The sequence below is a fragment of the Oncorhynchus mykiss genome, chromosome 29, assembly GCF_057628025.1.
Source record: "Oncorhynchus mykiss isolate SJ-2025 chromosome 29, ASM5762802v1, whole genome shotgun sequence".
NCBI lineage: Eukaryota > Metazoa > Chordata > Actinopteri > Salmoniformes > Salmonidae > Oncorhynchus > Oncorhynchus mykiss.
In genome coordinates, this window is record NC_143050.1 from 32,179,796 (window position 1) to 32,191,593 (window position 11,798).

The following is an 11,798-nucleotide window of genomic DNA, read 5'->3' on the forward strand; positions in this document are numbered from 1 at the left end:
GATTGATTTGCACTTTTTGCACCAAAGTACATTAATCTCTAGGAGACAGAATGCGTCTCCTCCCTGAGCGTTATGACGGCTGCATGGTCCCATGGTGTTTATACTTGCGTACTGTTGTTTGTACAGATGAACGTGGTACCTTCAGGCATTTGGAAATTGCTCCCAAGGATGAACCAGACTTGTGTAGGTCTACAATATTTTTTCTGAAGTCTTGGCTGATTTCTTTTGATTTTCCCATGATGTCAAGCAAAGAGGCACTGAGTTTGAAGGTATGCCTTGAAATACATCCACAGGTACATCTCAAATTGACTCACATGATGTCAATTAGCCCATCAGAAGCTTCTAAAGTCATGACATTATGACAACCCTTCCACTCTGTCTGCCGAATTCTTTCTCTTTGCTCTTGTTTTCCTTAATAGGATGTCGGTGGGCGGAGCCGGGAGGGTCGTCAGCGAAATGGGGCACACCTGGGCTCGGGTGTCTCCCAGGATAAATGCACCTCTTCCCCATTCATTAAGGAGATGCTCTCCGTGCAGACACAGATTTCGGTTGTGGCTGTTTTCGGTTGTTTGCGTCTGCACCGTTCAACACCCCTCATTATCACATTTATGCACGCAACCTCTCCCTTATATTACTGACTGCTCACACCATTGTTAACTATATTTTGGTTACTTTAGTTAAAATATATTTTGTTATTCTATATCTCCACGTTTCCTTTTTTTGTTACGCACTTTGATCCGGTTCGTGACAAGTGGGGTAAGCTTGGTTCCTAGACATTTTGGCGTATAGCACTTTGTTGCATTATGAAGGACTACTACTCGTGTCATTTGGCTTACTAGTATGTGTGATGTGTTTGGGAGAGAACTTGGAGTTAATGTTAAACTCTGTACGTGCGTTGTTTGCATCTTTTGTTACAGCTTGTTTGAGATGTAATGTTTGGTGCCCAGTACTAGTTGCCTTTGTTTGTTTGGGAAACTTGCAACTGCAGTGGATAGTTCGTTGTGTGCTGCGTTGGAGAAAGTACATTGGTTAGTTTCCAGGCCCATGCCCAGGCTGGAGACTCTTGCTCTACTCGCTGTTGGGACATTGGTTTGAGGAGGTGAGTACAATTGGCTGTGTACCTCAGTGAGAGATTTCCTCTGTTAGGCTTAGTGACATGTTTCACTTTGGAATATGTTGGGCATGGTTATTTTGTTTATTTTTTGTGTGTTGTCTGTGGACTGAGCAGTTGTCTCGGGGGCACATCCGTGACTTGGGGGAATCTGCTAGCGTGCTGGGTGGTTTATTTCCTTGCCAGTGGGCTAGTGTGTAATTACCCACCTCAAATCCGCATAAAGACTAGGGTTGAGTTATTGTAGGTTTTGGGGAAGCTCCATATATATCTCATCTCTCTTCTGTGGTGCCCAGTGGGATTGTCATTTCTCTGGTTGTGATCTGGTGTGCTCAGAGGGGAAGAGCCCTCCCACTCTGTCTGCCGAATTCTTTCTCTTTGCTCTTGTTTTCCTTAATAGGATGTTGGTGGGCGGAACCGGGAAGGTCGTCAGCGAAATGGGACACCTGGGCTCGGCTGTGTCCCAGAATAAATGCACCTCTTTCCCATTCATTGAAGAGACTCTCTCCATGCAGACACAGATTTTGGTTGGGGCTGTTTTTGGTTGTTTGCGTTTGCACATTTCAACACCCCTCATTTATCACATTTATGCACGCAACCACTCACTTACACAACTGGTTACTGACTACACACACCATTGTTAATTGTACACTGCTCAAAAAAATTAAGGGAACACTAAAATAAAACATCCTAGATCTGAAAGAATTAAATATTCTTATTAAATACTTTTTTCTTTACATAGTTGAATTTGCTGACAACAAAATCACACAAATTATCAATGGAAATCGAATTTATCAACCCATGTAGGTCTGGATTTGGAGTCACACTCAAAATTAAAGTGGAAAACCACACTACAGGCTGATCCAACTTTGATGTAATGTCCTTAAAACAAGTCAAAATGAGGCTCAGTAGTGTGTGTGGCCTCCACGTGCCTGTATGACCTCCCTACAACGCCTGGGCATGCTCCTGATGAGGTGGCGGATGGTCTCCTGAGGGATCTCCTCCCAGACCTGGACTAAAGCATCCGCCAACTCCTGGACAGTCTGTGGTGCAACGTGGCGTTGGTGGATGGAGCGAGACATGATGTCCCAGATGTGCTCAATTGGATTCAGGTCTGGGGAACGAGCGGGCCAGTCCATAGCATCAATGCCTTCCTCTTGCAGGAACCGCTGACACACTCCAGCCACATGAGGTCTAGCATTGTATTGCATTAGGAGGAACCCAGGGCCAACCGCACCAGCATATGGTCTCACAGGGGGTCTGAGGATCTCATCTCGGTACCTAATGACAGTCAGGCTACCTCTGGCGACCACATGGAGGGCTGTGCGGCCCCCCAAAGAAATGCCACCCCACACCATGACTGACCCATCGCCAAACCGGTCATGCTGGAGGATGTTGCAGGCAGCACAACGTTCTCCACGGCGTCTCCAGACTCTGTCACATGTGCTCAGTGTGAACCTGCTTTCATCTGTGAAGACCACAGGGCGACAGTGGCGAATTTGCCAATCTTGGTGTTCTCTGGCAAATGCCAAACGTCCTGCACGGTGTTGGGCTGTAAGCACAACCCCCACCTGTGGAAGTTGGGCCCTCATACCACCCTCATGGAGTCTGTTTCTGACCGTTTGAGCATGACACATGCACATTTGTCGCCTGCTGGAGGTCATTTTGCAGGGCTCTGGCAGTGCTCCTCCTTGTACAAAGGCGGAGGTAGCGGTCCTGCTGCTGGGTTGTTGCCCTCCTACGGCCTCCTCCACGTCTCCTGATGTACTGGCCTGTCTCCTGGTAGCGCCTCCATGCTCTGGACACTACACTGACAGATACAGCAAACCTTCTTGCCACAGCTCGCATTGATGTTCCATCCTGGATGAGCTGCACTCCCTGAGCCACTTGTGTGGGTTGTAGACATCATCTCATGCTACCACTAGAGTGAAAGCACCGCCAGCATTCAAAAGTGACCAAAACATCAGCCAGGAAGCATGGGAACTGAGAAGTGGTCTGTGGTCACCACCTGTAGAAACACTCCTTTGCCTATAATTTCCACCTGTTGTCTATTCCATTTGCACAACGGCATGTGAAATTTATTGTCAATCAGTGTTGCTTCCTAAGTGGGCAGTTTGATTTCACAGAAGTGTGATTGACTTGGAGTTACATTGTGTTGTTTAAGTGTTCCCGTTATTTTTTTTGAGCAGTGCATTTAGTTAAATAAATAGATTTTGTTATTCCTCATCTCCACATTGTTTCCTTGTTGTTATGCACTTTGAGCCGGTTCGTGACATCATTTTCTGGAATTCTCCAAGCTGTTTAAAGGCACAGTCAACTTAGTGTATGTAAACTTCTGACCCACTGGAATTGTGATAGTGAAATAATCATTGGGAAAATGACTTGTGTCAGGCACAAAGTAGATGTCCCAACCGACTTGCCAGAACTATAGTTTGTTTACAAGAAATGAGTTTTAATGACTCCAACCTAAGTGTATGTAAACTTCCGACTTCAACTGTTTTTATATATCTCTATCGGTGCGTCCCAAAACACCTGCCCTGAATGACGGGTCGCCGCTGCCTGATAGACGGAGCACCTTATGTACTCTGGTTAGCTGCTTATAACTATGTATGACTGTGTTCAAAACAAACTTAGATGTATGCTTAGTTGCAGTCAAAACTGGTCATAAGTCTGTCAGTCGTGTAACTACTTGGTATAAAAACTGTTAGATAAAGACCATAATTCCTATGTTTTCAACTTGTTTTGGTATTTATGTTGCTATAACATTTAATTTGAAGTGACTTTGCTTTTTGAAACATCCTTCCATAGGCTCTATATACCAATCCCATTGATTCACTAGCAGTGATGCCAATGCTGGCTGTGGGGTATGTAAGTAAGGAGAACTAAGCCATGTTTTTGGTTTCTCAGATCAGTGGGTGAAACACTTTATCAATTAAATTAAGTACAGTATGTTTCACATTTTGGTGTACAGCCCCTTTAAATTGCAGCTGTTTTTACCACAAATATGAAAACAATATTTACTTCAAGATTCTAAACTAACTGATACTACTGTATATACAATCCTGATGGTAAATCATCTTTAGTACTAATGTGGGCTGCACATTTAAGGGAAAAATACATATTTTTATTGAACAATATATGCTAAATAATTATAATTTAACTATAAAATAAGTCTGTTTTGGTTATTTTTCTATTTCAGATAACATTATTTACATGTCCAATGTTTAAAAAAAACGAAGTTTCTCTTTTGCTGTGATTGTTGCTTTTTCCAATAGTTTCTTATCAGGGTCATAATGACCCCAGTTGGTAATCCGTGTATGTAAAATATGTTTGTAGTATGAGGGTTAATATATTGAACAAAAATATAAACACAACATGTAAAGTGTCGGTACCATGTTTCATGAGCTGAAATAAAAGATCTCAAATGTTCCATCTGTACAAAAATATTTTTTTCTGAGGGTAATTTCTGTCTCTAAAGCTCTTGTTGGGAAAAACAAATTCTGATTGTCTGGGCCTGGCTGCCAGGTGGGTGGACCCATGGCTGCGCCCCTGCCCAGTCATGTGACATCCATAGTCTAGGGCCTAATGAATTTATTTCAATTGACTGATTTCCTTACCTGTAACTCAGCAAAACCTTTTAAATTGGTGCAGTTATGTGTCAGTTGACACATATTTTTTTTAGGAATATAATTATTATTTATTCTCTCCCTTTTCATTCAGGGGAACCTGTGTTTAAGTCTATGTCCTGTTAAACACGCAATTATACATTTCATGTAAAATAAACCCTGTGGAATTACGCATCTGGCAAAACAAGCTCCGGTCCAAAGTCAACAGACAGGTGCTGCTGTACAGACATGTTTCTGAGGAATATACTGTAGTTAGCGTGGGGTTTCACACTGACACTGCCTGGCATCTCATTTATGTTACAGCCACAAATAACACATTCTCGCTGTTGTGACCGTTTCAAAGTTCCACCTTGGTTATGGGTTTGACAAGATTAGAAGGAAATAAGGAAAAAAACGATCAGAATATTTATTGTGTGAAATATTTGCCAACATTACTTGTCGTAAAATAAGAATAGGAAAAAAATGTTTTACAAATATACATATATAGTCATGCCCATTCACCCTCTGAATGGCACACAATCGATGTCTCAAGGCTTAAAATTCCTTTAACTGTCTCCTCTTCATCTACACTGATTTAACAAGTGACATCAAAAAGGGACCATAGCTTTCACCTGAATTCACCTGGTCAGTAATTTGTTTTGTACACTCAGTGTATATAAAAACATTCACATTTTCATAACAAAACTTTTCTTTGACATTTTATTTGTATATACTGTAATTGTTCCTCCTCAAAACAGTATGGCTCACAATTCTCAACACCCACAAAATGTACCTTTGCTGTCTACGTGGTAAACCTGTAGTTTCGTGACTGTTATTAAACTTTAAAAAATATTTATTTCAAAATGCTACTTCATGTTCAAAACAAATCCCAGAGATGAAGGCACAAAAATAATTCATTTTGGATAATAACTTCACTCCAGTGCATAATAAATTGTTAGCAAGCTTCAAAGGGTAAAAACACAGAATAGTAAAAGACAATTCATGTTCTGTAGTATTTCAAAAGTGCTACAATGCCCTTTGAACTGTGTCTTATAACTGAAACAGTACTCTATATACATGTATATTTGTTGTGTCAGTGCATTTCTCTATGCAATATTGTATGTACAGTAATGCGTGCTTTTCCAAGCGTCCAATGTCAACATTGACATGTTACATCTTTTTCCCAGAGTGCATCTTGTTTTCTGTAATTTAATGTAATAGTGTTGGCTTGTTGCATTCTGTTCACGAGGAGCTTGAGATGAGCCTCTTTAACTTCATGAACTCCTCAGTTGTCAGTGGTATTAGAGAGGAAGATGAGGGGTCCACCATCAAAGCCTTCCTAGAGTTTTCCACCATTCCCTGGGATGTGTCTGTACTACAGGCTAGGGATGTGGGGCCTACATCATCCTGCTCCAGAGACTGACTGCTGGGGTGGATCTTCAAGGGGATTGGCTGGGCTCTGTCCCGTAGATCATGGGGGTGCATGGGACTTGGGTGGTAGGGCCTCCTGGTGTTCTCCTGTTTCTCCCAGGGGTACAAGTCCCTGCTGGCCGGGTTACGTAGGGTGTTCCCTGATAGCTGAGCCTTGTAGCTGGAGATCTGGTATGGCGCCATGGGTTGGCGGTGACTGGAAGTAGGGGAGGTGGTGGTGTGGCTAGGCAGGTTCCTGTACCTCTCCAGACTCCTCTCCCTCAGGTACCCAGAGCTCCTATCCTGGTCTCTGTGAGGGCTGTGGAAGACCTGGTCAGCATGGTTCGCCATGGTGAGGGAGATGTCGGTTCTGGTCTGTGTCCTCTCCCTTGGCTCTGGTGGTGTTGGACCCTGCAGGGATGGAGCCCCAGGCCGTGAACCAGCAGGCCCACATAGCAGGCCTCCTTTTATCCAGTCTTGGAGAAGTGCCAGCGGGATCTGGATCTCCATCCTTCCCCCTGTCTCTCTGGGGGGGCTGGGCAGAGCGCAGCTGAGATTGAGAGGCCCCGGACTGTGCTTGGGGCTTTCTCCCCTCTCCCCCCTGGGCCAATCTGGGTATTCTCTCTTCAGGGGTCTAGGGACGTGGACAATGGAGGGGGCGCTGGCCTTGTGACTCTGCAGTGGGCAGGAAACGGGGGACCCTGTCTTCGTGCCTGGGCTGGAGGCTGGAGTCGGGCTGCGGGAGGAACCGCCAGAGGAGGAAGTGAGGTCGATGACATAGCCATCTCTGGTTGCCAAGGGGTAGAGGTAGGATCTCTCGGGGGGTGACTTCCCCTCCGGCGTCTCACAGCCCTCTTCTTTAGCCATCTCCTTGGTGGGGTAAAGCGGCGAGGGCGTATTCAAAAACTTTGGGGTTTTGTTGGAGGGAGGAGGGGCAAAGGACGAAGCAGGCTGACCGCCTGACTCTAGGCAAGATTTCTTGCAACTGAGGTTGAGTGGCTCATTCCAGTCTGAGGAGCACATGTACCGGTTGGCCAGGAGGCGCAAGCGCTCCAGAGGCTGCTTGGCCCTTTCTGTCTGCCCTTGAGGGGAGGGGAGATATGGGGGTTGGGGTCTGGGGTGGCTGCTGAGGTGGCTGCTGGGGGTCAGAGGTCGGTGGACAAAAGGGGGCAGAGCGGGGTGGCTAGGGTGGTGATAGTTTGGATGGTAGTGTGCAGGCATAGGGATGATCCTCACTCTGGAGTCTGTCAGGAAATGATGGGGGTTCTGAGAGGAGAAAATACCAATGATGAGTCAGTCAATTCATTTAAATGTGTGTGTGTGTGTGCGTGCATATGTGTCTTAGTGTGTATGGCTGCGTTTACAGAGCCCAATTCTTTTTTTTCACTAATTGGTCTTTTGACGAATCAAATCAGCTCTGAAAAAGATCTAATGTGAAAAGATCTGATGTGATTAGTCAAAAGAACAATTAGTGGGTAAAAAAAATCTGAATTGGGCTGCCTCTGTAAACGCAGCCTTTGTGTCTTTGTCTTCATCTGTGTGTGTACATGCTTATGGGTGTGTGTATGTTTGCTTGTTAGTGTACCTGTTGCTGGGAAGTCTGGAGAGCGCCATATGTCATGCTACGTTTGGCTGTCCTGGGGCACTCTTCCTCCTCACTGAGACTACTGTAATGTAAACGCTTCTGCTGGTGCCGTGGCAGGACCTCCATGTAGTTTTCTCCTCTTACATGACACTCATACGCCAGAAGCAGCCTACGACAACACAAAGGCCATTTTTGAAACTGCACCAATTAAAACATGCCACGCACACACATCACTGACTTGCACACGTATACTGAAATTGAGGGTCTCTACCTGGTAGTATTCAAAATATCTGTGTCAAAGACATGCGAGCACAACCGCACACGTCTACGCACACATACACGCAAGCACACATACATGGACGATGTATGATACATTTTCTTTGACATACTTCTCATAGTGTCTACGGGTGCAGGTGGCAGCACTGGTGCTTCTGGGGTTTCCTCCCAGGGTGTTGTATACTTGCTTCCACTGCTGCTGGGTCGTTACCTGGTAGAAATTCAGCTTAATTTTTAACATGTTGTCGTTGTGTACATTGTAACAAAAACATACATGGAATGTGGCCCCATTACAATAGTTCTAAAACTGGTGAGAGGGTTGATGAGGAACGTTTCCTTTTAAGTACAACTTTCCAGGATGTTCGGTGAACTCTGGGGTTTGACTTGCAGCATGAATTGCTCCCACCTATTTTAAATCGAAAAACTGAAACCCAATACGCGTTGGAAATGATTGACATTGTTTTACCTGGAGGTAGCCGCCCATGCTTTTCACAGTCTTGTACATCATGAACAGATCAACTAGAAACACAGAACAAATATACAGAATATCAGCTATACATTGTCTGAGAGATGTCAACAATTGCTGTGTGTGAGTGCATGCAGTGTGTGTGCGCGCGCCTATGTTTCTCTGTGTGCAGTACACTCACTTTGTTTGAAGCCCAGGTGTGGTATTCTCTCTATGGGTGTATCTCTCTTCTTCATGTACAGATAGAGGTCTTTGAGGAAGGTCTCCTCTCCCATCTCTTTCTCCTGTTCTGAGGGTCTCTCCTCTTGCGCCTGGGCCATGATGTCTGCCTGTGAACACACACACACGACGCAACCACACCATTACCACAACGTTTACACATTATTCCGAAGACGACAACAGCATCGTGTTGTTCATGCATTATTGACGTTCATAGTTAACATTTTTCATAATAGCCAAACAGTATTTTACAATCATTTATCACCACATACACAGGTGGGTCCCCAAGCGAGATCTTGTAAAGAAAGTTTTCTTCAGTTCCACACATTTTGCCATGGGGTTTATACATTTAGATAACTGGCTAGACTAACTTATCAATCTAAAAATTGTCAGCTGACATGGCTATTCAAGTGGTTGTTCGTGACTAACAAAACAGGAGACGAACTGCTGACGGACAACCGAATTCTACTATTCTAACTCGCAACAGTAAGTTGAAACCACGACTGAGTTCCTTTGGGTCGGGGAGCGACCACTCATGTCGCTTATGCCCGGATACAGCTGTGCACATTCTGTAGACAACATATTTACAATGCACATAAAACATATTTGACCGTGGCTTGACTGCAAATCAAACAATGAGTTTGACTGATGAACGGACAAATAAAACGACATGTTTGACAACTGTATGCATTTCAACAGGTCTTTAAGGGCCCACAGTCTCTTGATTGACTGCCAATCGGTGTTCCCAAATAATATAACTACTTGATGATGATGACTAAGGTTGTTTGACTGATCACGATTAAATCCGTTGTTTGACTGATCACTCAACCATGTTTGTCCCTGGCACAGTGGTACCAGTGTCAACACCCAGGCTGTCACAATCAGCAAACATTGCCACTGAGCGGACTGTGGTCACGGCATAGATCAGAGGCTTGATCAATGCAGTCACTGTTTCCTATACTTTTACTTAACTGTTGTGTATTGTTTTCTATTGGAGAGGACAGACCAATCATAGACTAGGGATGCATTCAGTGAGGTGAAGCGTTCACACTGCAGATAGAAATCCAACAAATAAACCCAATATTATTCCCTATTTTGCTTACTGGTAAATCATGTTATACACAATACTTTTCTAACTTTTCACCCTCCTGAAAAGACCGCTGAATAAGTGCCAGATGTGCCCTGCCGAGCTAGGAAAGTGGAGAAAGGTCAGAGACGGAATATGGCACAGTCTCACACTTGGTCCTGTGAGACATGTACATATCTTTGGGCTACTGTATTGCTCAACATGTCATTGAGATCCACTATATAGTATAGAATATATTTTTTTAAATATGTGTCTCATGTTTCTGTCATGTTTTTTATTATGCTGTTTCAGGCGTTGATGAATCTACTATAAATCTCAGAGATCTGTCTTGTATATTTTATATGGTCCTTCATTGGCTACTTCCTATGTGAATAAAAAGTAAAAATATTGTGCTTGTCTTATTATTTCATTAAAGTTTGTTATTATCTATGCATAGTCAGTTTAATAACTCAACCTACATGTACATATTACCTCAATTACCTTGACTAACCGGTGCCCCCGCACATTGACTCTGTACCGGTACCCACTGTAGCTTCTCACTGTTAGGTTGTATTCAGCGTATGTGACCACAAACAGCAATTTGTTTCTGAGACACCAGACCGTTTGAGAGCAATCTAGAGCGACACCATCACTCCATGTGTGTTGACATTCCAATGGCTGGTTGCGCTATGGATTGCGAATCAAATTAAATAATACTTATTACATAATGACATATTACAGAACTAAAATAGGGAAAATAGTTTCTTCCAATTTTTTCAAAATTAAATTCCATATCCCCTTTTTGTATTGAATAATTATGACATTTAATGGAAATATGACCCTAAATCACACAAGAATATGGAGATACCATTAGAACCAAGAGTATTATCAGTAGCTCCAACATTTGACCACATCAGGGCCTCCTCTCGGCTATGAAGACTTAGGAAATTGGGAAGAAACCAAGATGACATCAGAACCAGCAACCAAGCAGTATTAGAGTAACACTAGAGTATTTAGCAGTGGTGCTCACCTGTGATTTCAGAGACAGAATAGAGGTGGCTAGGTCTCAGTCTCAGGCCTCCACACCAGGCTGCAGCGCATCCACAGGCTCTATAGATCAGTGTTTTATATCTGCAGATTGGTAGCTTCAATACAGTCTCCACTCCTGTTTTCTACAGTATTGTCACCTCTCCCTGTCACACACACATACTAACACACACCTGTCCTGTGCCTTCTGAATGACACCAAGGTCCAACGCTCTTGGGGAGGTGAATTCCCAGACTTCTTCCTGCTATGTGTTGGAAGTCAGACCAGTCCAACCTGTTCATGGTAGAATGTCAAAGGTTTGGCATCAGAATAGTCCACAGAATTAGGTAGGACATTTAAAAAAAAAAATTGCTGCGAGAAAGGTCTTTTGTTCACCATTGGTGGTGATGACAGCAATTCAGTCATGCATAATTATTATTTGTTTATTCGTTAATGCCTTTTTCCTGTGTTGATGATGCTTACGTTAGATGGTAAGATGTATATAGATTTTAGGCAAGTATGTGGCCCTTTGCCCAGTAGAAACCAGAACTAGCTTCAAATCAAATCAATGTTTATTTGTCACGTGCGCCAAATACAACAGATGTAGACCTTACAGTGAAATGCTTACTTACAAGCCCTAACCAACAGTGCAATTTTTAAGTAAAAAAATAGGCATTAGGTGAACAATAGATAAGTAAGGAAATAAAATACAGTAACAAGACAGGGAATAATTGTTTTTACATGTATTTATTTTTTTAACCAGGTAGACCAGTTGAGAACAAGTTCTCATTTACAACTGCGACCTGGCCAAGATAAAGCAAAGCAGTGCGACAAAAACAACAGAGTTACACATAAACAAACGTACAGTCAATAAATCTATGTACAGTGTGTGCAAATGTAGAAGAGTAGGGAGGTAAAGGCAATAAATAGGCCATAGAGGTGAAATAAAAATGTAGCATTAACACTGGAGTGATAATGTGCAGATGATGATGTGCAAGTAGCGATACTGGGGTGCAAAAGGGCAAGATGATAAG

General features: G+C 43.4%; 1 protein-coding gene across 1 annotated transcript; it reads right to left on the bottom strand.

Moving 5' to 3' along the window:
- Positions 1–5,119: 5,119 nt before the first annotated feature.
- Positions 5,120–11,074, bottom strand: LOC110509705 (uncharacterized). Its single transcript, XM_021590751.3, has 6 exons — positions 10,769–11,074; positions 8,635–8,782; positions 8,454–8,506; positions 8,101–8,198; positions 7,712–7,880; positions 5,120–7,392 (listed from the first exon to the last, which is right to left on the bottom strand). The coding sequence occupies exons 2-6, from the start codon at positions 8,771–8,773 to the stop codon at positions 5,959–5,961; spliced, it is 1,893 nt and encodes a 630-aa protein (XP_021446426.3). The 5' UTR covers positions 8,774–8,782; positions 10,769–11,074; the 3' UTR covers positions 5,120–5,958.
- Positions 11,075–11,798: the final 724 nt, after the last annotated feature.

Bases quoted from the DNA above. Each gene is read 5' to 3' on its own strand.
- LOC110509705 (XM_021590751.3), bottom strand. From the start codon at position 8,773: ATGGCCCAGGCGCAAGAGGAGAGACCCTCAGAACAGGAGAAAGAGATG. The intron at 8,199-8,453 runs GTAAAACAATGT...AATTTCTACCAG, and splicing joins GCATGGGCGGCTACCTCCAG to GTAACGACCCAGCAGCAGTG. The intron at 7,881-8,100 runs GTATGTCAAAGA...GTGTTGTCGTAG, and splicing joins ACCCGTAGACACTATGAGAA to GCTGCTTCTGGCGTATGAGT.